At 40.5% G+C, this 27115-nt stretch overlaps 2 protein-coding genes and 1 long non-coding RNA gene across 9 annotated transcripts in view; 1 reads left to right on the forward strand and 2 right to left on the reverse strand.

Moving 5' to 3' along the window:
- The window catches only part of LOC140726979 (uncharacterized), a 29008-nt gene extending 7249 nt beyond the window's left edge, over positions 1-21759 (forward strand). The window contains exons 2-3 of the long non-coding RNA XR_012098772.1: positions 2630-2837; positions 18376-21759. This is a non-coding gene — a long non-coding RNA (uncharacterized lncRNA). The remainder of the gene's footprint in view (positions 1-2629; positions 2838-18375) is intronic.
- Positions 1222-10831, reverse strand: ndufc2 (NADH:ubiquinone oxidoreductase subunit C2). Its single transcript, XM_073044054.1, has 3 exons — positions 10582-10831; positions 3915-4058; positions 1222-1395 (listed from the first exon to the last, which is right to left on the reverse strand). The coding sequence occupies exons 1-3, from the start codon at positions 10718-10720 to the stop codon at positions 1346-1348; spliced, it is 333 nt and encodes a 110-aa protein (XP_072900155.1). The 5' UTR covers positions 10721-10831; the 3' UTR covers positions 1222-1345.
- Positions 13107-27115, reverse strand: part of alg8 (ALG8 alpha-1,3-glucosyltransferase) — a 61976-nt gene continuing 47967 nt past the window's right edge. For all 7 annotated transcript variants that reach the window (XM_073044049.1, XM_073044046.1, XM_073044050.1 and 4 more), the window contains 6 exons: positions 23997-24117; positions 23608-23747; positions 22688-22827; positions 20721-20818; positions 15457-15529; positions 13107-14121 (listed from right to left, as the gene is read on the reverse strand). In XM_073044049.1, coding sequence (XP_072900150.1) covers positions 13887-14121; positions 15457-15529; positions 20721-20818; positions 22688-22827; positions 23608-23747; positions 23997-24117 — 807 coding nt within the window. In that variant the 3' untranslated portion in view covers positions 13107-13886. The remainder of the gene's footprint in view (positions 14122-15456; positions 15530-20720; positions 20819-22687; positions 22828-23607; positions 23748-23996; positions 24118-27115) is intronic.

The following is a 27115-nucleotide window of genomic DNA, read 5'->3' on the forward strand; positions in this document are numbered from 1 at the left end:
GATTGGGAGTGCAGGGTAGTCACAATCTTCTTAAGCAGTATCAGTGACACTGATGACCACGGAAATAGTGAGGATTCTACTGCATCACTTACCATTCATGTGGCAGCATTCATGTTTGTCAACATGATGAGTGCAAACAGGGTTAGGAGCCATGTATTCTGTGCTGCACCTTTATCACGGTAACTAGTCACACAAGTGGGGCGTGGTAAAAGCAAAGGGAATAAGTTTTGTATTCTTGCTTATTTCGTGCCTGTTTTGTAGCTTGGGACTGCAGCGGTCATATCTTTGCTGACCGCTTAATATCACTCAATACCACTTAATATTGCTTCAAGACTGTATGTTTGCTAATTACTAATAAAGGATCAAAATAAGGAATTCAACCTTTTGGAATAATCATTTCATTGGAGCTGAAGGTGTGTTGTGCAAGTGTAACAACTCTGTCTGGGGTCGCGGGCTGCTGGCAATTGTTTTGATCTGATTTTGGATCAATTTTTCTGCCGCTGTACAGAGTGTACCTGTGTTGGGGTTAATATATAGAGATTAAGACCATTATTCTTCCAGAATGAACCAGTTGGGTTCTGTATAATACCACCATTTTGGGTGGGCTATTTCACCTGTTAGTTGCCCAATAGTCTGATGTGCAGGTGAGTGGCAAAATCTGGGGGAGCTGACACAAACATGAGGAAAATTTTAAAATAAATGGGTCAGTGGAACTGGCAGCCTCATGGTGGGTCGAAGGGCTGTGTCTACACCCTATCTCTCTCTGATTCTCTTTTCATCAATAATTGAGGTGTTGATAGTCACAGATACCGATAAACTTTAAGGTACCATAAATATAACCTGCAGAATTCAATATTTCTGTAGAACAGTCTAACTCTTAAATAAAATACTGCAGGGAAGACTTGCTATTCTATCACAACTAGAGGTTTTGTCACGTAACTTAAGTTGGCATTTCTCCCTAAAATAGACTTTATCGCTTAAAAGATAAAAAGATTGTTTGAATTTCTAGAATGGCAGTATTTCACTCCAAATATTTTCTCTCCAAGGTTATTTAGTCCCTATTACAGTAATCTATTTACTGTCTGGCTAATATTTCTACATCAGGCTAAAAGCACCGAGACCATTGACCAAATGCTAAATTTGAGAAAACGTGTCTGATTCTTTAAAATATATTGCATCGTGGGCTACTTTGCATTATAACCTCAGGATTGAAAAAAACAATAGTTTCATATAATTTATTACACACCAAATTTACAATGAAATGGACCATGAGCTCAGAGCATATAAATGGCTCGAGTACGAACGGCCAACATGGCCAATCAGGTACGTATTACAATTGGTAAATTCAGCGAATTGGATGGAAATCCTCCAGAATCTGAGCATATGTCTTTTTTTCTGCAAAATGAATGAGAAAGAGAAAAATTTAAGAAAAACACCTATTTCTTAGTATTGTGATCTACCGACAGACCCAAAATATATGCCACACTTTTTATTCAAGAATATTAGTGGAATCATGGCTTTGAAATGTAGAGAACCAGAATAGAAGATGGTAAAGGTTACGCTACAGTTAAACTAAATCCAACTGTCAACACACTTCTAAAACAAAATTAATGGGAATATGTATGAATTAGTAGTCTCAGGAATTATAAGAAAATTGGTAAAGTTTGTAATATAGTCAATTTAGGTGTTATATAAATTAGAACAGGATGATGAGAAAATAGGCCAACAGTGGAGATGGCTGAAAGGTCACTTAGAAAGAAAAGGCTACTACTCAAAGGAGGGAAGTGTTTAGATTCAAGACATAGCTTGTTGGAGTGGAGATAAAAAATGGATGTTAGAATACAGATTAAGTGCAGGAAAGCTGATCAGAAGATGAGTCAGGACAGAAGGACAAGACTATAAAATCAGAGCGCCCAACTATAGGTTGAGAAACTTACTACCATGTACAAGATATTTTCTGTGTGTCCCGTCCTGATCTGAGCCGTAATTAAAAGGGTGCCTGGGTCCCAAGTGAAAGCCAGATTCGGGATGCAGGTTAAACATACAAATTCTTCCAAGATGGGCATTGTTGGCAAGGCTGGTATTTATTATTGAGAGCTGAGGCAAATCAGATGAAGCAGTTCAGAGAACAAAATGCTGAGGAACTCAAGTGATATACTGGCCAGAGAACATGAAGTTTCCTTTTCTAAACGACATACAACATGGAAACAGGCTCTTCAGTCTAAATGCTCCATGCTGACCAAGATGCTTATCTAGGATAGCCCTATCTGTCCGTCTTTGGCCTGTATTCCTCTAACCCAGGGATTCCCAACCTTTTTTATACTATGGTCCCTTACCAATAACCGAGGAGTCCGTGGACCCCAGGTTGGAAATCCCTGCTCTAAACCATTCCTATCCATCTAAATATCTTTTAAATGTTATCAATTATTTCCCTGACATTAGTGAAACAGATGGGAATTTTATTGAAATATGGCAATTTTATGATCACCACAATAGATTCTAGCTTCTTAGTTCAGCCTTATTACCTGAATTTAAAATTCCCCATTTGCTGTAGTGGGATTTGAACTCTTGCCTCCACATGAATGGGGTACACCAATAATCAATACACCATCACTCCTATTACTTATAGGCAAACTTTACAAGGTGGAGTTCCGACATAGGCGGTCCCAAGCCCGACTGCGAAAGGATGAGGGTTGGGCATAAAGCCTGTAAAAACCCAGTGCTACAGAAACGCCAACCGAAGCTCCAAAGACCACGTCCCTAGGAGAGGAAGGATTTTCGAAGATAGGCTACATCTGTAGTCAATTTGAGAGGTTGTCCCAGGATAGAGGACTCTGGTGAGCTGTTGATTCAAATAATTAATAAGTAATAAGTAAATTTGTTTGTGCGGAAGTAGACCAAAGTGAGGTGAATTCAGACAGGCTGAAATAAATTGGTACCATTGTCTTAATTGTCCTGGAACAAATTGGCTATAGGCACTGATTCTGGAGGACATTGCAAAACTCTGAGTTTAAAGGCCACAAACAAATACACAGTTTAAGTTGTACATAGCCTTTTTCTTCAGGCCTGATCCAAAGCGAAGAATTGCTGGAAAACTCATCGTCACGTCACAGTGTGGTACTTGTCATCCAATAGAATCTTAAGCTGTGTTACTGCACCGTAGTAGCATTTGTTCACATTTTATTTTCATGATATGCCCAGAAGAGATTGATAGTTACATGTAAATTTCGATGTTTTCATGGGAAGAATAGGTAGTATGTTGCATAATCATCAATACTGTATGTATTTCACTTTAATATACCACTTGCAAATCTGAACAGATTAAATTATGGGAAATACTTATATGTAACTTCAAATAATCACCTCTCCTGATTGAATAATAACTTTGTTACTTTTGATACATGGTGCATATTAATTATCACAAATAATTCCTGTTTTTAAACCACAACCTTTAAATCCTATGCCCAAAACTGCCCTTTTGCAACTGACTGCATAGAAATATAATGAAAACTATAATTTTAGGAGCAGATGTTGCATGAATATACTGGTAATGTTTATAGCTTCCTGCAGCAGAATGCCCACAAACAGTGTTGAGTTATGAGTTTTCAGTGAAGTTTTGAATATATTTTTGCACTTATTTTTAATGGGATATTGCAGGCTTTTCTTTATATCAACCTCAGATTCTACTGTAATGTGATTAAAAAAAAAAGTTTAAGAAACGTTACTGACTTTAGTTTGTGAGTTGTTGAGCCATTTAGACGAGTAAGGTAGCAGCTTTTGACACCGAGTGCCTCCTCAATACAGAATGGGAAACTAAGCTTGGAAAATTGTTGGCATATGGTACATACTCCAAAGATTTCTACGTTGTGAACAGTAACTCCAAAAGGCACAAGGTAATTCAACTAATCACATACCTTTTTCAGAAAAGTCAGTTGGATGGCGCTGAATATAGTCCATCATTTCTTGATCCTTTTTGGCATTCTTGTAGTTTTCTATCTTTCTAAGGTGATAGCCAATAAACCAGCCAACAGTTAAATAGAGAAGCTGTCGGTGAACACCTGCAAAGAGAAAGATTTTTCTTTTCCTTTTGTTTGACATAAGATTAAAAATGTGACTTGTCACTCACAATTCCCTCCAGTAACTTTCCTACAACTGAAGTCAGGCTTACTAGCCTGGATTTCCCTTCTTAAACAATGGAACAACATTAACCAGCCTACAGTCTTCTGGCACTTTACAACAATCAATATTAATGTAAATCGTGTTTCCGGCTTACCCTGAACATTCAAATTATTTCCAATCACGAGAAATATTGAGGTGCATCAATCAAACTGTCTGATAACTGTCAAAATTATAAATAAAATCAATTAAATTATATGCTCTCTTTAACTCAAATGATCTAAAAATACTTATTGCCAAACCTAATCTCTTGACATTCTTAAACTTTATTGAAACAAATTTTATTCCATTCAGTTCTCTCTGACCATTCTTGTATTCCTCCCACTTCTACTAAAGATTACATTGCTTTCTACTCTTAATTTATTCTATCTAAGAACTTTAGAAGTCACAGAGTTGTAGACTGGAAACTTGCCTTTTGGCTCAATTTGACACACTAACCAAGTTGCTTCTTGTGTTAGACACATTTGCCCCAATAAATCTTTCCTATCCGTGTGCCAGACAAACTTTGCAATTGCACCTACTGCTCCCACCTTGTTCCAGATATGCACTCCCCTATGTGTGAAAATGCTGCCGCTCAGGTCCCCTTTAAATTCCTTCCCTTGCCTCTTAAATCTATGCCCTCTAGCTTTAGGCTCCCTCTTTCTTCTTGTCTGCTAGAGTCCTTAGCTCTCAGTGGAGCATAGGCCATTGACGACCTCCCATCTCCATCGTCCTCCGTTCTGAGCCAGTTTCTCAAGGATGAACCAGGAACGTCTCCATCATCTAATTTTGTCCTCGACACCTCTCCTGTGTGTGTTCTTTGGATGTCCCTTTTTCCTCTTTCCTTGGGGATTCCATTTTAATGCCTGCTTGGTGATGTTGTTGGTGTCTTCCTCAAGGTGTGGCCAATCCGCCTCCATTTCCATTTGCGTATTTTAGACTCCCTCACCCTGGGAAAGAAAACTGTGACTATTTACCTTACCTATGCCCATCATGACTTTACCTCTATAAAGATTATCCCTTAAACTCTGATGCTCCAAGAAGACCCATTATTTCTCTTTACAACTCAAGCTCTCCTACCCTGGTGATTCTTTTCTGCAACTTTTCCAACTTAATAACTTCCTTCCTATAGCTTAGCTACCAGAACTGCACATAGTATTTCAACTGTGATCTCTCATTATTTTTAATCACAAATAATGTCTACATTAAATTGCAGCTGTATCATTTTAAATACAGACTTAGGTCAGCCAAAAGAACATTGTCACAGGATTTAGCAGATTGGTACACTTTAGGCCGATTACCCAATATTTGATGGTTAGCTTCTTACGCTAACTAACTTTTACCAAAATCCACATTTATACATGCAATTGATGGATCAGTAAGCGTTGAGTATCTTCCACACAGGAAATAATTAGCCTTTGAGTTTTAATGTACAAGGTTAAATAATTTTTAAGTATGCAACTGGGGAGACGAGAAAATGAAGATGTTACTATCACAGAAGATGATGTAATATTTATAAAATGATAATACAGGCACTAAATTTTGCCCATCCAGCTGGTCTGGGTATGAGGGTGGATCGGTCTAAGTGCCGGGCCATTTTGGAGAGGTTGAGAATGGCTTCTTTGGCAGTGAAATCCAGGTCCGAAGCAAATCGCTGAGCGACATGTTCTAGGCCCAGAGCAATTCGCTGCAGCGAGGTCTGGATCCTAATGTGAGGAACAATCTAAGCGCCTGCCCGTATAGATTGGAAGGGCAAAGTGTTGAAGTTGGGGAAGGTTGGATCGCTCTGGACGCCAAACCAATTTGGAGAGGTCGAGAATGGCCTCTTCAGCAGGGAAATCTAGGCTTGGAGCAATTCGCCAGGGTGGGGCAAGGTTTGGACAATTTAAATGCCAGCCCGGATAGACTGGGGGCTCCTTTCTCCGTAATGCTGGCTTTGGGCCTACTCTGAGGATTTGGATCTAAGGACTCAACTTGGTTCGGAATACACAAAATGCTGGCAGAACTCAGCAGGCCAGACAGCATCTATGGGAGGAGGTAATACGACGTTTCGGGCCGAAACCCTTCATCAGGAAGGGTCATCTCTCCTGATAAAGGGTTTCGGCCCGAAACGTCATATCACCTCCTCCCATAGATGCTGTCTGGCCTGCTGAGTTCTGCCAGCATTTTGTGTTTTTTATTTATTTCCAGCATCTGCAGATTCGTTCGTGTTGGTTCGGAATACTGTTGTTTTTGCTCGATTCTATTGTTCACATGATTTGTTTTTTTCCCCTCTCTCTTTCTCTGTGCGCATTGGGGTTGGTCTTTACTTTTTTTTTAAACTGGCTTCTTTCAGATTCCTTGTTTTGTGACTTCCTATAAGCAAACTAATCTCAAGGTTGTATAATTTATATATTATCTGATAATAACTGTACTTTGAATATTTGAAAATAAAAATATTTTACCAAATCTTGTTACATGCGACAATAACAAACCAACGCCACTCCTGAACCCTCCCAACAAATCCTTCCCTCATTGGTCTACACTGGATTAACTGTGGAAGTCCAACACCTTACTGCCCTATTGTCTTGTTTATTATTTATTGTAATGCCTGCACTGTTTTGTGCACTTTATGTAGTCTGGGGGGGGGGGGGGGGTAGGTCTGTAGTCTAGTGTAGTTCCCCTTGTCCTCACCTACCACCCCACCAGCCTCCAGGTCCAACGTATAATTCTCCGTAACTTCCGCCACCTCCAACGGGATCCCACTACCAAGCGCATCTTTCCCTCCCCCCTCTGCTTTCCGCAGGGATCGTTCCCTACGCAACTCCTTTGTCCACTCGTCCCCCCCATCCCTTCCCACCGATCTCCCTCCTGGCACTTATCCTTGTAAGCAGAACAAGTGCTACACCTGCCCTTACACTTCCTCCCTCACCACCATTCAGGGCCCCAGACAGTCCTTCCAGGTGAGGCGACACTTCACCTGTGAGTCGGCTGGTGTGGTATACTGCGTCCGATGCTCCTGGTGAGGCCTTTTATATATTGGTGAGACCCGATGCAGACTGGCAGACCGTTTCGCTGAACACATACGCTCGGTCCGCCAGAGAAAGCAGGATCTCCCAGTGGCCAATAGACAATAGACAGTAGGTGCAGGAGTAGGCCATTTGGCCCTTCTAGCCAGCACCGCCATTCACTGTGATCATGGCTGATCATACACAATCAGTACCCCGTTCCTGCCCTCTCCCCATATCCCTTGACCCCACTATCTATAAGAGCTCTATCTAACTCTCTCTTGAATGCATCCAGAGACTTGGCCTCCACTGCCTTCTGGGGCACAGCATTCCACATATCCACCACTCTCTGGGTGAAAAAGTTTTTCCGCATCTCTGTTCTAAATGGCCTACCCCTGATTCTTAAACCGTGGCCTCTAGTTCTGGACTCACCCATCAGCGGGAATATGCTTCCTGCCTCCAGCGTGTCCAATCCCTTAATAATCTTATATGTTTCAATCAGATCCCCTCTCATCCTTCTAAATTCCAGTGTATACAAGCCCAGTCGCTCCAATCTTTCATCATACGACAGTCCTGCCATTCCGGGAATTAACCTTGTGAACCTACGCTGCACTCCCTCAATAGCAAGAATATCCTTCCTCAAATTTGGAGACAAAACTGTACACAATACTCCAGGTGGGGTGTCACCAGGGCCCTGTACAACTGCAGAAGGACCTCTTTACTCCTATACTCAATTCCTCTTGTTATAAAGGCCAGCATGCCATTAGCTTTCTTCACTGCCTGCTGTACCTGCATGCTTGCTTTCATTGACTGATGTACAAGAACACCTAGATCTCGTTGTACTTCCCCTTTTCCTAACTTGACTCCATTTAGATAGTAATCTGCCTTCCTGTTCTTGCCACCAAAGTGGATAACCTCACATTTATCCACATTAAACTGCATCTGCCATACATTTGCCCACTCACCCAACCTGTCCAAGTCACCCTGCATTCTCATAACATCCTTCTGACATTTCACACTGCCACCCAGCTTTGTGTCATCAGCAAATTTGCTAATGTTACTTTTAATCCCTTCATCTAAATCATTAATATATATTGTAAACAGCTGCGGTCCCAGCACCGAACCTTGTGGTACCCCACTGGTCACAGCCTGCCATTCCGAAAGGGACTCGTTATTCGCGACTCTTTGTTTCCTGTCAGCCAGCCAATTTTCAATCCATGTCAGTACTCTGCCCCCAATACCATGTGCCCTAATTTTGCCCACTAATCTCCTATGTGGGACTTTATCAAAGCTTTCTGGAAGTCCGGGTACACTACATCCACTGGCTCTCCCTTGTCCATTTTCATAGTTACATCCTCAAAAAACTCCAGAAGATTAGTCAAGCATGATTTTCCCTTCATAAATCCATGCTGACTCGGACTGATCCTTCTACTGCTATCCAAATGTGTCGTAATTTCCTCTTTTATAATTGACTCCAGCATTTTTCCCACCACTGACGTCAGGCTAACCGGTCTATAATTCCCTGTTTTCTCTCTCCCTCCTTTCTTGAAAAGTGGGACAACATTAGCCACCCTCCAATCAGCAGGAACTGTTCCTAAATCTACAGAACCTTGGAAAATGATTACCAATGTGTCCACGATTTCTAGAGCCACCTCTTTAAGTACCCTGGGATGCAGACCATCAGGTCCCGGGGATTTATCAGCCTTCAGACTCAGCAGTCTATCCAACACCGTTTCTTGCCTAATATAAATTTCCTTCAGTTCATCCTTTACCCTAGTTCCTTTGGCCACTATTACATCTGGCCACACATTTTAATTCCACATCCCATTCCCATTTTGATATGTCTATCCATGGCCTCCTCTACTGTCAAGATGAAGCCACACTCAGGTTGGAGGAACAACACCTTATATACCGGCTGGGTAGCCTCTAACCTGATGGCATGAACATTGACTTCTCTAACTTGCGTTAATGCCCCTCCACCCCTTCTTACCCCATCCCTGACAATATTTATTTGTGTTTTTTTTTTTCTCTCTCTGCACATCACTCTGCCTGTTCTCCATCTCCCTCTGGTGCTCCCCCCTCCCCCTTTCTTTCTCCCAAGGCCTCCCGTCCCATGATCCTTTCCCCTCTCCAGCTCTGTATCACTTTCGCCAATCACCTTTCCGGCTCTCAGCTTCACCCCACCGGTCTTCTCCTATCACTTCGCATTTCCCCCTCCCCCCACTACTTTCAAATCTCTTAGTATCTTTCCTTTCAGTTAGTCCTGACGAAGGGTCTCAGCCCGAAACGTCGACAGTGCTTCTCCTTATAGATGCTGCCTGGCCTGCTGTGTTCCACCAGCATTTTGTGTGTTTTGTTTGAATTTCCAGCATCTGCAGATTTCCTCGTGTTTGTTTTTTTTTCTGTGTTTTTTTTTTACATAGTTCAGTCTAGTTTTTGTACTGTGTCATGAAACACCATGGTCCTGAAAAAATTTGTCTCATTTTTACTATGTACTGTACCAGCAGTTATGGTTGAAGTCACAATAAAAGTGACTTGACTTGACATTTTTGTGCTCAAGGTTTAAATACACATCAGATTCACCATATTAATTCTGTTACCAACGCCAGTGTTCACTGTGAAATAGACCAGTATTTATGGTTTAACGAGAAAAACACAAGACTACAGATGCAACACACAAAAAGGGAGGGAAACTCAGTGGGTCAGGCAGTATCTGTGGAGGGAAAGGGACTGTCCATTTCCCTCCACAGATGCTGCCTGACTTAGTGAGTTCTTCCACGTCCAAGTTTATCTACCCTTGTGTTTGAAGGTAATTGATGCCTTAAGACTCAGATCCCAAATCCCAGTCAAGAGAAAATCTGTAGATGCTGGAAATCTGAGCAAAACACACAAAATGCTGGAGGAATTCAGCAGGCCAGGGAGCATCTATCGAAAATAAGTACAGTCGACGTTTTGGGCCGAAACCTTTTGCAGGACAAAATCCCAGGCTCAGGTTTCTGTCCCGCAGCTTTAGGACCTCAGACTCATACCTGGTCTGAGTCTGAACCCCATCTCCAAGCCTCTCCCCAGGCTTGACCCCTCCTCCAAATGTGATACTAAAGTTTTATCCCATCCACAGGACTAACCTATCCCCAGTTTTGACCTCCATTTCCAGGACTGACCCCCAGCCCCCACAGATTTCACCTCATCCACAGGACTGAACCCCAATGTTTGACCCCATGGGCAGAAATCACCAGGGTTTGACTCTCCCTTCAAGTTCTCACACCTAGGTTTGATCGCATCCACAGAACTACTTCCTACCTCCACTCCGAGGTTTATCCCCAGATTTGAACCCACCCCCATTTTTGACACCTCCCAAGCTCGATCCGCGTTCGAGGGTTAACCCCTTCTCCCGGCCCGCAGCTGCAGGTTCCAGCGGAGTTTCTTGAGCTCTTCTCACCGGATCCGAAGGCCGGCCGCCGGTTGAGGCCGTTCTGCATCAACGAAGCGGTCCAGCCGATGAGGCCCAGCCAGACGCTGTTCCGGTTGACGATCCCCGGCGGCGGTAGAACTTTCGCCTCAGGCGGCAGCAGCCCCATGTCCGCACCGTCTCCCGGACACCAACGGGGACGGCGATTCAAGGGCGAACGCAGACGCTTTCGGTACGCGCCTTTAGAAGCTCCGTGTAGGACTCCCCGTCAGGTACAATCGTTCCGACCCCTGCGCCTTTAGAAGTTCCGTGTAGGACTCCCCCTCGAGTACAATCGTTCCGACTCCTGCGCCTCTTCTCTTCTCGAGAGGAATTAGATTTAGAATTGGGTTGTTGTCACATGTACCAAGATACAATGAAAAGCTTGTGTTGCACACTGTTTATACATACCACTACATTCAGGCAGTACAAGGGAAAACAATAACAGAATGCTGAGGAAAATCTTTGTAATCCGTAGCACTGTGGAGCCTCGGTATTGATTGCATTCAAAACGGGGATTAATATATTTCTGAATATTAAGGGATATGGGGAGACAAGAGTTTGCAGATGCTGGGATCTGGAGCAGAACTGAAAACAAATTGCTGGAGGAACTCAGTCAACCATCCCTTTGCTTACACATACGCTGCTGGATTCGCTGAGTTCCTCCAGCAGTTCATTTCTACTCCACGGTAAAAGGCTGGCAAATGATACGGAGGTAGATCAGCCATGATCTTTTTGAATGGCATTCAAGCTCCAGTTTATTGTCATCTAACTGTAGTTAAATACAACCGGATGGAACAACATTCATCCAGCCCACTGTGCACCCACACTGCATATATCACACTCAGCGCATAGAACAAAACATTATCACAAGTAAGTTAATAAAATATAATAGAAAATGCACGTGAAGTGCGCAGCACAGGTGAACAGTAAGCAGTTCGCTGTCCTAGTGACAAGTCCTCGGTGGCGGCAGAGTATTCATTGGTCTCAAAGTCTGGGGGAAGAAGCTGGTACCCAGCCTGGCAGTCCTACTCCTGATGCTTCTGTACATCCTTCCTGACAGAATTGGGTCAAAGCGACAGTGGGATAGATAGGTGGTGGGGATCCTCAACAATGCTTCAGGCCCTGTGTATACAATGCCTCCAGCTAAATGTCACAAATGGGGGGAGGGAGACCTCGGTGACCTTCTGTGTCTTTTACCATCCTCTGTAGGGCCTTACAGCTTCTGTACCACAGAATGACACTGACACTGTCGATAATGCTCCTGCAGAAAGTTGTTAAAATGGGGCGGGGAGTCTTGCATGCCTTAGTCTCCTCAGAAAGTGTAGACATTACTGTGCCTTCCTGACCAATGAGGAGGTACTCTTGGCCCTATGTCTTATTTGCTTATGCAGTAGTTCAGAATCCAGAAGCAAAATACTTAAAGACATGCTGGAATTTGAAATTAAAATAGGAAATACTTAGCAGATCAGGCAGCATTTATGGAAAGGGAAACATTACTGATTAAAGGTTGTTGACCTAAAACATTAACTCTACTTCTCTCTCCACAGATGCTGCTTGGCCCGTGCATCTTTGATATTCTGTTTCTATTCTCCCGCAGGTGGAGCTTGCCAGGAGACGTAGTCAAGTTGATTGATTTTATAAGTTGCATATGTTGCAAAACTGAAATAAAAACAGAAAATGCTAGGAATATTCTTCAGATCAGGATACATCTGTGGGAAAAAGAAACAGATAACATTTCAGGTTGAGACCTTTATCAGAACTGGGAAGGAGATCAACTTGTTAGGTTGTAGGGAGGGTGATGTCTCTGGTAGAGTAAAACCAGGGTGACCATGGGGATGAATTATATACGAGGTTAACTGGTCAATGAGTGAATGGGAGAAAACAGAGACTGAGAACATATATAAAAGAATGCAGGAGGTGCAAAACATAGAGCAGGAAAACAGGCCCAGCAAGTTGAGTTGGTCATGTTCTCCACTCCTAACATTCTTCTGGGTACGTTGCAGCATAACGGACTTAACATTGAACTCAGCAACTGCAGACAACTTGATTTCCATGTATCAGCTGTGGAAGTGAGAGTCTGCAGTTTCTACAGTCGCCTCTTTAGCCACCTCGGAACTCACAAAATTGGAGAGGGTGCAAGTGACCCTTGACTCTGAGGGAATGCTCAAGATGAAGACAACAGTTTGAGTATCACTTAATTGAATGCAAACCGTATCAGTGGTTCTGAGATTGAGAAGGCAATATTTAATTGCTAGTCTTTTTTAAATGTCAGTTTTTGATATACTATAGTATGAAGAGATACTAGTTTACAATAAAATATTTGAACTCCGTGATAAACAGGTTAAGATAATAAAAACAACAGCCCAAGTCCGTTGTTGCCATGGTTTTAATTCAGAGCAGCTCCTATCATTCATCCCATTTTTGTTTTCCTGGCCTATTGGGGAATGTTACATTCGACTTGGTGCTGAGGATCATTTAGTGTTGTCTAAGACAAAAGGAGGCAAAAGTAACAATACTGCAAACCATTTCCTTTATTATTGTATGAATGAATTTCATGAATTTACCTACATTGATCCCAAAGTCATTAAATGTTTCCACTTTTATACAAACAAAAAAAAAAATTGATCCTGCACTCAACATTATTTTTTTGGTAATTTCCCCAACCTGATTATGTTTAAATATACCAAAGGATTTTACATTTATAAAACACATTTTCCATGTTAATGTACATCAACTGATATGACAGAAATATTTTTGGTTCTTAAATTTATCATTAGTACATTAATATATTTGTTTTTAAAAATGTACAAGAACAGAGATGTATAAAAGATCCCTACTTTCTTTAAAGAAAAAAGTGAATGCATATATTACAAAAATGATGCGAATGTTTCAGAATTTACTGTTAAAATGTATGGCTGTCCACAATGCACAAATTTTTGTATTTCAAAGTACATTGCATCCAGTGATATGTTTTGGAGGGCAACATTTATATTCACAGAATAATAATATCAGAATGGAATTTACTTAGAATAGTGAAATTTATCTGAAACTCTACGCAGGCATGGTATCAGGTGCTGTTAATAAAAGAACAGAGAAAAATCATGCTGTTCCCTTCAGTCAGACTACCATAGGCTTAAAATGGTACGTGCCACAGCTGCAGTACTTTCATTTTATTTTGCATTCATAATTCTTATATGTTTATGATTCTTGTATTACATCCATAAATACTCCATTGCCCATGATTCTGCCATATTCCAATAACACACAACTCCAAATTAATAACACAACCTAAACTACTGTGCCTTCATCTTCCTGTCAGTCAATGTCTCCTGTAGGACGGATATATACAGCCTAATCCACGCATAGGTAGTTCCCAGTGAACAATATACAGAGATGAGCAATAGTGGTACAAAGGGAAATCTCTGCTGCCAGGGTGTTAGAGGATAGATGATCTCACAAATTAATTGCAGGGGAATAAGACCACTGAGGTAGATGGATTCAGGCCAGCTTAGAAGTGTTCCTTGTTTCCTGGATAAGTAAAAAAACACTCCATTAAATTTTAAGGATTTTACACATTTTCAAAAACTCACCCCCACATCAATTTTAGGTTAGCTAATTTTAAAGGTCAAAGTAAATTTATTATTGAAGTATGTATACGACATACAACCTTGAGATTAATATTCTTGCAGGCATCCATGGGGAAATAAAGAATAAATACAACAGAATCTATGAAAAATCATACGTATCAAAGGCAGAGTCCATAAAGTGAGATTGTAGTTCAGTGCTGAAGCACGTGCAGCCATCTTTGCCAGCCCAGAATCAGAACCAGGTTTAGTATGAAGTATGTTATTTTTCAGTAGCAATACATTTTATACATAATAAAAATGCCCATTATGTCCATTCAAAAATCTGATGGCGGTGAGGAAGAAGCTTCCCGCTCCCTCCCCTCTCCCTTCTCTTTTTTCCAAACATGATTCCCCTCGCCCTGCCCCTTTCCTAATCTCAGTCCACAACAGAGACTCATATCAGGTTGAGTGTGTGTCTTCAGACTCCTGTACATCCTCCTTGATGGTAACAATGAGGACAGGGCACGTCCTGGGTGATGGAGATCCTTAATGATGGATGCCGACTTTTTGAGGCATTGCCTTTTGAAAATGTCTTAGATGCTGGGGAGGCACGTACCTGACATGTATATGCCTTGCTCCACACTCGCAGTCTGGACAAACACTCAATACTGTTGTGCCTCTCACACCCAGACATCTTTCTATATAGTATTTCATTTAAAGGTACTTAAAAGGGCTCAAGGAATTCATCTCTGAAGAAGCTTTAGTTCATGTGTTCTAATATCTTCAAGTGGCATTGTAAACAATCTTTTTGTTTGAAACTCTCATGTTAATTGTTTTAGAAAGTTTTTGTTACACTAAGAGGTTCTATAAATGACAATTTGTTAGTGCTGGCCATCACTACCAACAGAAAAAAGAAGATATTGATTTTAGAATATGAGGGCCCCAAGAGAATAGAAGATACACAAAAAAGTCTCCATTGAGGTGTATTTTTAAACACTATAATATTTAGCTAATGATGTTGTAGAACAATATACAGGTGTATATGGCTTTACGAATGTTCACTTTGCGCCACTTCGCTTTTACAAAAGACCTACATTAGTAACCTGTTTTCACATTACAAAGAGGATTTTCGCTTTTATGAAAATTTTTCCCATATAAATTAATGGTTCTTTGCTTTACGCCATTTCGGCTTAAGAAAGGTTTCATAGGAACGCTCTACCTTTGTAAGGGGGGGGGGGGGGACACCTGTATTATTCATATGGCAAAATGGTTCCTGAAGGAGGGGGTTTCAATTTACCTGAATAAAGCTCGCAGAGCAGAGAAGCTGTATATAGTGAAGAGCAGCATCAGGCTGATTTTAATTGGCATCTCTAAAAAGAAAAACAGAAGTCAAAAGCACAGCATCAACCTCAATGTGAGATGCATAAGTAAATCACCAACCTGTCACAAACAAGAGAAATTCTGCAGATGCTGGAAATCCAACACACACAAAATGCTGGAGGAACTCAGTAGACCAGGCAGCACCAATCACCTCGTGTTTCTCCCTCCCCTCTTCCCCACCTTTTAAATCTACTCCTCATCTTTTTTTTCTCCAGTCCTGCTGAAGGGTCTTGGCCAGAAACATCGATTGTACACTTTTCCATAGATGTTACCTGGCCTGCTGAATCCCTGTGTGTGTCACCAGTGCTGTACTGTTATTGAATAGCTAGAACACAACGCAGCACACTGACAGGCATTTGGCCCACCATGTCTGTGCCAACCGTGATCCTAATCTAACTAATCCCGTCCATCTACACACCCTCTTTTTCATGTTTGTTCATGTGTCCATCTAAATAGAGAACCTCCTAAATTTTGCCTTGGTACCTGCTTCTATCATTTTCCTGGCAGCGTGTTCGAGGCATTTACCACTCTAACTCTAATAAAAAAACTTGCCTTGCATATCTCTTTTAAACATTCCCTTTCTCACCTTAAACCTATGCCCTCTGTTATTTGACATTCCTATACCGGGACATAGCATAGTTGCAGGGTTAAGTGCCTGCTGGGGGATGGGTGGGAGGAACGAACGGACAAGTCATAGTGAGAGCACCCCCATGGAAACTGTAAAGGAGTAGGGAGGGGTAGACGTGCTTAGTAGTGGGATTCCATTGAAAAAGCCAGAAATTACAGAGATGATATCGTACTGTGTAAAAGACTTAGACACACATATATATAGCTTGGGCGCCTAAGATTTTTGCACAGTATCGTACTTGTGGAGCGGAGCGTCAGTTTGTAAATCTGGTGGAAGCAAAGGATGTTGGAAATGGTGAGGGGTGAGCACAGGAGGAGGGGTGTGGCACAGGAGGCAGAGAAGGAGTGTCAGGGGCGGGTTGGCATGGGTGCCGACATACCCAGGCTTAAGACGCCAGACAAGGTTAATTGATTCCAAACAATTGGTTTATTGATCATTACAGAATGTCCCTCTGGTGTGTTCCACTCCCTCCCCTCTCCCTTCCCCTTTTCCCAACCATGATTCCCTTCTCCTTGTCCCCTTCCCACTCTCAGTCCACAATAGAGACCCATATCAGAATCAGGTTTACCATCACTCACAGATATCATATGTTATTTTTGCAGCAGCAGTACTGTGCAATACATAAAATTACTACAGTAATGTGTATAATTCTTGGGCACTCTAGCTAAATATATGTGCATAAAATTTTTGCACAGCACCTTCTGTTAAATGCAGAGGCTCATGGGGTAGTAGGTGAGAATAAGGGGAACTCTATCCTTGTTATTCTGGGGAGGATGGGTGAGGGTAGACCTGCAGGAAGTAGAAGAGATGTAATAATGGGTGGCATTGAAAGCAGTGGTGAGGAGGGAGCCCCGTTTTCTGAAAAAAGTGAACATCTCAGATGACCTGGAATGGAAAGCCTCATCATGACAACAGAAGCAGTAAAGGTGGAGGAACCAAGAGAAAAGAATAGTATCTTTGTAAGTGACAGGGTGGGAAGAGGTACAGTCGTGGTTAATTATGGAAGTCAGTGCGTTTGCAGAAGATGTTGGTGGATAATCTGTCTGCTGAGATGGAGAAAGAAATATCATAAAAGGGAAGAGAGGTGTCAGAAATGGACTGAGTAAATTTGAGGGCGGGGTGGAAGTAGGTGGTGAGGGGATGAAATTTGAAGCAGGAAAGGGACCAATGCAGTCGTAAATGTAATGGAGAAAGAGTTGAAGAATGTGCCAGTGTAGGTTTGGTACACAGATTGCTCCACGTAAGTAACGAATTATTCTTGGGTGATCTGACAAATCTATTGTCTCCAGGTTGTCAATCACCTAGATTCCACAGCAATTTCAATAAAATTTTCCAAAGTTCTACTGAATACATCCCAATTTCACTTCCTAGCTCTAAATTATACACCTTTTTTTGGATTCCAATACCAAAAGAAGTAGTTTCCTTGTTTTTATTCTGAAAGAAATAAAAAAGATTGAGTGGCCACATTCAGTGGCTTGAGTTTCTGTGATTTTATTCCATGCAATCTTTTTAAAGCTCTTGAATAGGTCTCTTCCTCAACTTTCTAAATACAAAGACGACAAACCAGGTTTAAGCAGTCTGTTAATCCTTTCAACTGTTCTTATTCATTATGTTTATAATATTTTATTATAATTATGAACCATTCTTATCATTCTTGCTAATCTGTAAATCAATATTTATTTTCTAAAAAGTGGTACCTAAAAAAAAATACACAATATACTCCAAATGGTGATTCTTTTTAATTGAAGCATTGCAAAGCTTTGCATAAAGGCCATGCTCACATTAGTATGAAAAGTAATTTAAAAAGCTGTTTCTCCAACAATGACGCAGTTATACACACGTAACAAAATATTTGATGTAGCTGAAGCTTTTAGTATTTGGGAAGTTTAGATTAAAAGCTAGCTCAGTTGCTTTGTAAGTAAAACTGCCAAATATTATACAGCTAATCCAAGTTCAATAGGTAGACTTTGGCAAGTGCCATTCTCAAGAAGGGTAGGAGTCAGGCAAAGCAATACTGTATTAGTGGCATTTTCTCCCAAGATCAGTATTCAATAACCTCACCTACATAATGTCTTTGAAAAAGGGGAAGCTGGAGATAGGGCGAGCTACACTGTAAAAAAAAGACATCTGTTGCCCAACAATGTGTGAACCACCTAATTAAAGTCACCATTTGTATTTACTTTTGTGCATTTGTCTTCCCACTTCTAGGCAATGAGATTCTGAGGCTTCTTCACGGTCAAGGGTATATGGTGAATAGATTGCCACACCACAACCTAACCTTAGAGCATTCACTGCCAGAGGAAGTCACTGGATAATAATGAAAAAGGTTAAGACCAAATGAGTTTTCATCCTGAGCAACGCACACAAAATGCTGGAGGACCGTCATCAGGACTGTCTTCTTCAAGAGTTTTAATTCTCCTCTCTGTATATAAAGGTTCAGATACTAAAATGGAAATGCTAGAAAACCCAGCCAGTTTTGGCAGAATCTGTGGAAAGAAGAACTAGTCAACATTTTGGGCCAGCGATCCTTCCTTGGAACTGTGGGGTGAGGGAGAAGAGTGGAGACTTTACTGTTTAAAACAGAGCTGGGGGAGGCTTAAGGTGTACATATACAAAAGGCTATATGAAGATAGGTTAAGAAAATTCAGATAATGAGTAACAAATACTGACCACGAACAAGACATTTCAATAGAAAAAGGATGAGAAATTGACATAATAATGGGGGGAAATGGGAATACAGTTTACCTGAAGTTGGAGAATTATATAACAGCACTACAGCGCAGCACAGGCCCTTTGGCCCACAGTACTGTGCCGACCTTATAACCTACCATAAGATCAATCTAACCCTTTCCTCCTACATAGTCCTCCATTTTCCTATCATCCATGTGCCTATCTAAGAGTTTCTTAAATGCCCCTAATTTATCTGCCTCTATCGCCACCCATGGCAGTGGCTTACATGCATCCATCATGCCGTATAAAAGACTTACCATCCCCCCCCAATGCATTCCTCCACTCAACTTAAAATTATGCCCCCTGGCTGTCCACTCTATGTATGCCTCTTATCATTTTGTGCATCTCCCTCGCTCTAAAGAGAAAACCCCTAGCTCACTCAACCTAACTCCACGATACATGATCCCTAATCCGGGTAGCATCCTGGTACAACTCCTCTGCATCCTCTCTAATTCACACACAAAATAGAAAGTATAGCACAGGGACAGGCCTTTTGGCCCATCGTGTCTGCACTGCCCACAGCAGTACTTGGTAACATATACAGCACAGTACAAAAATCCTAGACACAGATATATAGCTAGGGTGCCTAAGACTTTTGCAGAGGACTGTAGTATACCCCACCCTCAACTTATTACCCTCCAGGTCCTTCCCTTTGCTGAATACTGATGTGGTGCTCATTTGGTGCCGTACCCGCTTTGCTGCTGAGTGGTCTGACACTTTCCTAGGAACCTCTTATTTTTTAATGTATGCAAGTATGAAATGCATTGGAATTTCATTCTAGTGCCTAGATGGAAGATAAAATGTTGTTTTACAGTACTGTGGAAAATTCTTAGCAACATATATATAACTAGGGTGCCTAAGACTTTTGCACAGTACTGTACATACAGCATAGAAATCTACAGCACATTACAGGCCCTTCAGCCCACAATGTTGTGCCAACCACGTAACCTACTCTAGAAATTGTCTAGAATTACCCTACCGCATGTATTTGTCAATGTGGAGCGGAGAAAGTTTGCAAATTTGGCAGAAGCGAAGGATGTTGGAACTGGTGAGGGTGGAGTGCCAGTGGAAGGGTGTTGGGTGGGTTATAGAGAGAAGGAGTGCCAAGGGTAGGGGTTGGCACGGGTACAGACACACCCAGCCCTGAGACACCAGGCAGGGTCATTTGATTCCAAACAACTGGTTTACTGATCACTGTAGAATGTTGCTGTGGTGCTTCCTGCTCCCTCCCCTCTCCCTTCCCCTTTTCCCACCATGATTCCCTTCTCCCTGCCCCCTTCCCACTCTCAGTCCACATTAGAGACCCTTAGCAGAATCTGGTTTATCATTACTCACACACGTTATGAGATTTGTTGTTTTTTGTTGGAGCAGTAATGTGCAAAACTCTTCGGCACCCGAACTATATACAGTATACGTGCCTAAGACTTTTGCACAATACTGTAGTTCACCATAATAGTGGAGAATGCTGCAGTTAAGACAGGTCAAAACAGGAATGGGATTGAGAATTAAAATGGTGTACAACAAGGATCACCTTTACATATTGAGTGCGCGTGCTTGTGTCTGGCCAGGACATACTGAAGGTGGAAAAAAACTGTGAAAGAATTTGCAAAGGCTCCAATTGATACCCTGTTCAAAATCAGCTAGGTTAGCACTAAACTAGGACTATCTAGTTTATCCATTTTAGTAACTCACCAGGCAAAGTTACTCGGTTGAAACACTTGTAGGGTATTTCTTCATCACTTTTAATATAGGAATTAACAATTAACAGATTGTTTTACTTCTTAAGGACAAGCACATACTAAATAGTTATTAAATTTCCTTACCTGGTCCCGTGAAGAGAAGTGGGAAGAGGGAAAAATGCCCGGTTGTTACTAAGACAAGGTATATTCCTGCATCTTTTCTGTTTTCCACAGCAAACAAGCTGAGGGTTTAAAAGTAAAAAAGAACATGAGACTTGGGAAGTATGTGACGAAAGAATCCTGCGTAAATGCTAAATTTTAACTGATAATAAATATACAGCAGCACTACTCTGAGTTACCTAGATGAGTAAGAAACTCACATTAAATATTTTCCAGCACCTACTTTACTTATTGTTAAATATGTAAGATCCGGAGCAATTATATGGTAAAAAGTTATCTGCATAACTGCCAGCTGTGACTGATGAGCTAGATCAGTTCCAGCTGATCTAATGGACTACCAGGAAACTTCTAAAGAACATCTTTAGATTAGTGCTTCAGCTACTGTTGCCTCTAAACTGTATGGGTGTGTGGTTGTGCAGAAACTGAAAAGCTCCCACGCACACAGCCTTTGTTGCTGTGCAACTGGAATTGTTTTTATATGTTAATATCATTTTGAAATCTATTAATATAATTGTGAAATACCCTGTAATTAATTACGTCTTAATGAACATAATCCATAAATTTTCTAAATAATAAACATACCATAACTTTACTTTGAAACATTTTTGAGCTTCAACATATTCACATCTTCTGTGTTTCAAGTTACAAAACTGTTACAAATTGCAACAATAAACACAATAATTAAATTAAGAAGTTCACTGATATGTTGAACTATGTGCTTAGAAACAAAGAATTTGAAGAACTGTTGATTCTTTTTGACACTGTTGGAACATTTCAAGTTTCTAGTGCTGACCGTGAATATGCATTCAGTCTTATGAATTTATTCAAATGTAAATCCCGAAACAGACTAGAAGTGGTACATTTGGATGATCTAATGGGGATTAAGACTTATGTTCCATCTGGAAATGAAATTAATCTGGACAGACAATGGATATGTAATAAAAACAGATGAGAAAAGGCTTACAAAACTTGAAAGATTTTCTTTGTTGTATTGAATTTTATTATACCCTTCAATTAATAAATAAAATCAAAAGTATGTGATTTTTCAGTTTTCTTTCTAAATATTCATAGAATGCATGTTTAAAAAAAAAACAAATTTAACATGCCACACAATTTTCGGCCATGTAAAAAAAATCCTGCTCAGAGCAGATGTAAAAACAATATTAGAGGGAACATTGGCTTCAGCTCAGTACAACAGTGATCAACCACTTAGGCATCAATGTCCCAAAAGGTAAGTATTAAATTTAGATCTGAGTTCTACTAATTAGCAGATATTAGAGTTATTGAAACTAGTGGTCTTTAAACTCTGATTTAAGAATGAGGCAACATGAGAAGCTACAGCCAAGTATAAATCCCGAAAACACAAACATAAGCACCAGGTATGGCACTGGAGTGGCCAAGTTGCTGGATTTGCACCCAGAGTTCTGTAACATTAATGCAGAGGTATGAACTTGAATGCCATTTTGGGAACTGGAGATTTTCTGTTCAAATACTTAAATAAACCCAGGACAAACAGCTGGTATTGCTAAACTGAAGAATGAAACTAACAGATGTGCATATGTTCAGAGAAGGAAATTCCTTGATCTTAATTAGCTTCTCACTTATAGACGTCTCCCGCCCACCAATGTGGTTATCGCACTCCTGCCTTCTCAGCTCAGGAGCAATTAGAAACAGAAAATAAATGCCAGCCTTGTTAGTAACATGCAAATTGTGCACATGAAAAAGAATTATAAACAAGTATAAATGAAAATGAAAATAGTTCCAGATTGCTATTACTTGAATTGGATTGCCAGTGACGGTGACCTACGTGTGGCTTTTATTTAAATATCTCTACATCACTCCATCTGATACCCCTGTCTGTCATAATAGTAATACATTGCACAAAATATTACTTTCAAACAACATTCTCCAACCAATGAAACGTAAGGTACCTCAAAGGCAGTATAGCGATGAGAATAGCTTTTTCATGAACATGCCAGCCAAACATGAATGAGCCTAATGCGCAAAGGATTAGGCACTGAAGGAATCCTCTGGGTCCTCGAGGTTTTAGCCAAAGATGGAAAATAGCAGGCTTGAAACAGAAAATACAGCGATACAAGCTATTAATAACTGAAACTAAAGAGGGATAATGTTTTCTCTCAGCTACATCAGACAGACCTTTTTTTAAAGTCAATGTTACCCAGGAAACTTAACCTGCTAGCTTCCAATCAACAAGAAGAAAATACACTCGGTGGCCAATTTCTTAGATACTTCTGAAACTAATAAAGTGGCCATTGAACGCATGTTTATAGTCTTCTGCTGCTGTAGCCCACCCAGTTCAAGGTTTGATGTGTTGAGTATTCAGAGATGCCCTTCTGCACACCACTGTTGTAATACGTGGTTATTTGAGATTTGTTGCCTTCCTGACAGCTTGAATCAGTCTGACCACTCTCCACTGAGCTCTCCCATTAACAAGGCATTTTTGTCTGCAGAAATGCTGCTCACTGGATGCTTTTTTTGTTTCTGCATCATTCTCTGTAAACTCTACAGATTGTTGTGAGTGAAAATCCCAGCAGATCAGCAGCTTCTGAGATACTCAAACCCTGACAATCTTTCCACGGTCAAAGTCACTTAGATCAGATTTCCTCCCGCATTCTGACATTTGGTCTGAACAACAAGTGAATCTCTTGACGTTGTCTGCATATCTTTATGTGGAGTTGCTGCCACACAATTGGTTAATTAGATATTTGCATTAACAAGCAGGTATACAGGTGTCCCTAATAAAGTGGCCACTGAGTGAAAAGTTCAAAGAATATCAGGAGTGACTGAATCGCACAGTGTGAATTGTGAAAGAGCATATGCTGGTACTGACCATTATCGAGAGCAATGTGCAGATCAGCGTTGCTAATGGTGACACAGAAGGTAGGACAGCATGCTGGAACTCCTGGACTAATCCTCCTGTCATTGATGCCTTTGAAAATAGATCAGGATCCAGTAATTTCAGCTTCACAGCTGCAGCAGTAGCAAAAGATGTCTGTCAGATACTAGAAGAATTAGTTTCTCGTCAATAAAATAAGTTAATAAGCAGTTACAGTCCAGGCATTAAGGCCATTGAAATAATATAATGTTAATCCAGTAAGAATCAAGATCTGAAATATAGTTTCTGGGATTATTAATGGTTTTTAACATGAAGATGTGAAGTTAATTTTCCTTATTATCAGCATTTTTAATGTCTGCATAGTACACGTTTGATGGCCATACCAATGATGGACAGTACTTTATCCACTGCATTGTACACAGCCCAGAAATTTGGGGCCCAATATGCATGACAGAGGCCTCGCTTGAAGGGGAAAAGTCGCGCAAGCACCTGAGGCAGCTGACCCTGAAAAAGAAGCAAAGCTTAATTATTACGCAGTTTGGGCAATTTTTTTTATCCGTGCAATGAAATTTTCTAACAAAATATATCATTAAGTAAAGACTTAATCACATGGCTTGATAGTTACAATATTATATGTTAAATTATGTATTTTCAAACTAAAAACATGCTGATACACAGTCTATTATGTATAATCTTAATTTAAAACATATTGCAAATAATCCCGTTTCAAATATATGCTTTGACTTGCTTCCACAAAAAAAATCCATAATTCAAAATTATTTTCCAACATAATAATATATTTCCAACGAACTCCATATTAAAATTAACTTATTAAAATATTTGAAAGGCATTATTTACACCAATCCCAAAGAAAATAAGATCCAAAAACAATTTATTGCAGAAGGTAAAAATAGCCTATTAGTTATACTGGTCCCAATAATGGGATACCTAATTCTGACATAGAGTCGGCCCTCCTTATCCGCGGGGGATTGGTTCCAGGACCCCCCCACGGATACCAAAATTCGCGGGTGCTCAAGTCCCTTATTTAACATGTATCAGTGCGGTGGTCTTTAGGACCCAGCAGAACCCCGGTCTTTATTTAACATGTCTCCGTGCGGTGGACATTAGGACCTGGTGGCACAGCTCTGAATCCGCAGTGTTTCTGTTCATGAAAATAATCACGATCGCGATTGAAAATAAGGTGGAAATAATAAAGCGATCAGAAAGAGATGAAACACCATCGGTCGTTGGAAAAGCGTTAGGCTACAGTCGGTCAACGATCAGAACAATTTTAATGGAGCATGTGAAAGGCCCTGCCCCGATGAAAGCTACAATTATTACTAAGCAACGCAGTGGTTAAGTTATTGAAAAACGTATGTTTCTTAAGTGTTTTATATGCATAGAAAGGTAAAATATGTACTATATATTAAGAAAAACGTTTGACTAACTGACGCTAAATAATACCGGATGTATCTGTTCCGACTTCAAATCTGACTTAAAGGTGGACTCAGGAATGGAACTCATTCATAACCCGGGGACTACCTGTACTTTTAAGTCATTTCTATATTACTTATAATACCTAATACAATGTCAATGCTATGTAAGTAGTTGTTATACTGTACTGTTTAGGGAATCATGACAAGAAAAAATAGTTTGTACACGCTCAAGCAATGAGTGCTGGAGAGAGAACTTCCAGGTTTTCCTGATCCGCTGTTGGTTGAATCCGCGCATGCGGAATCTGCGGATAAGGAGGACCGACTGTATACTGACAATGTGGAAAATTCAAGATCTGTCATTAATGCATGATGAATCACTTACTCAGAACCACAATCAAGGTTTGGAAAGATATAACTGGCATTGAAGAAATTATTATAGATAGGATAATAGAAGTCCATTTATATTGCAAGCAATGAGCATCTCCATCAAGATAACCTTTCAGGGAAAGGTTGTATCATAGAAGCCATTTGCCCCACGTAGTCTAAAACAGCTAGTCCTCCTCCCCTGGCCTTTGTGCATAGCCATTTGAACACTACTAATGAACCTGCCTCCACCAAATCCAGCAGGGCATTCCAGATCCTAACCACTCCTAATGTAAAAACAAATGTTCATCACTGGTTTGCTTGCTGATGAACTTACATCTCCACTGCTTTTTGATTCTTCTGCTAGTATCTATGCAACTGGACCCTTCGTGGTTTTAAATACTTCTATCAGCCCACCTTTCAACTTCCCCTATTGCAAGGAGAACCTCAGCTTCTCCATTTTACCAACATTAAGTAAAATTTCTGTTCCTTTAAATAAATTTTATAATAATATTTGGTGTGGAGTTGCCATTGAGTAGAAATGTAGATAGACTAGTCATAAGAATGTCATAGCTGCAAGAAGAATAATAATAGGAATAATAATAGTTTGGCATAGTCTAGATGGGCCCAAGGGCCTGTTTCTGTGCTGTAGTGTTCGAGGACTCTAGGAATCCAGAGACTTGATATTCCACAGCCACTGTTCTAGCATCTCCACAGGTCATAAGCCAATGAGAAAGATGACTTCTTTTAACTTGCAAAATAGTTGCAAGTACAATAGCACTCTAGAACCTCAGCACCACACAGGACAAAGCCAGTTAGTTGACTATTTTCCATCTAGGTGCCAAATTGTGACTGAAAAATGTGGCATTGACTGAATGTATTACAGTAAGATCTATCTTTTTTTGGCTGTACTTCCAAATCAATAACATCCACTATTTAAAAAGATCATTCAGATCCATGATCTTTAAACACCATTGAGTATGACTCGTTAAACAATGTCACATACATTTCTGCTGGGTGTAAATAGCACTTTCACCATTATAACAGACTACAATGATCAGTTAGGAAGCTTAATTCACATCAGGAAAGGTACAGTTTAACAATGCTAGTGAGTGAAAACCTTCAACTATAATTTGGAATTAAAATGTGTTTTATGTTGATGTGTAGTGTGGACAAACTGTAAAGACATACACAGACTTGGCACATGTTCTCAATAAATGTGGAATTGGTTGAAATGCAACTCTTTAAGGTGAATTGCCCTGGAACATCAATTTCTATACAATTCTGTTAAGTAATCTTACCTTGCTTGATATGGGTATATTCATCCATCTTTATTCCTAAACCTAGTGGATATAGTACATGGCTGCTTTATCTTTCTGGGTATAATGCGCCATCTCCTTTGTAGACTGTGTCCTAGATAAAACCACCTGCTTGTGTCCATTTCACACTGTAAACGGTTAATTTCACTACTTATGATAATTAACCTTTTATACACTCTTTGCCGCTTGTGCTTGTATCCAGCCATTTAACTAAGTAGGTGCCTCCTTCTGCAAATTTTCCGCAGCCATTTGAATTGCTCCAGATCCAAGACATGGTAGGAAACAATTACAAACATAGAACACTACAGCACAGTAAGGCTCTTCGGCCCAGTGTTGTGCCAAGCTTTTAACCTACTCTAAGATCAATCTGACCTTTCTCTTCTA

Source organism: Hemitrygon akajei, chromosome 4 (assembly GCF_048418815.1).
Source record: "Hemitrygon akajei chromosome 4, sHemAka1.3, whole genome shotgun sequence".
In the NCBI taxonomy this organism is placed as follows: domain Eukaryota; kingdom Metazoa; phylum Chordata; class Chondrichthyes; order Myliobatiformes; family Dasyatidae; genus Hemitrygon; species Hemitrygon akajei.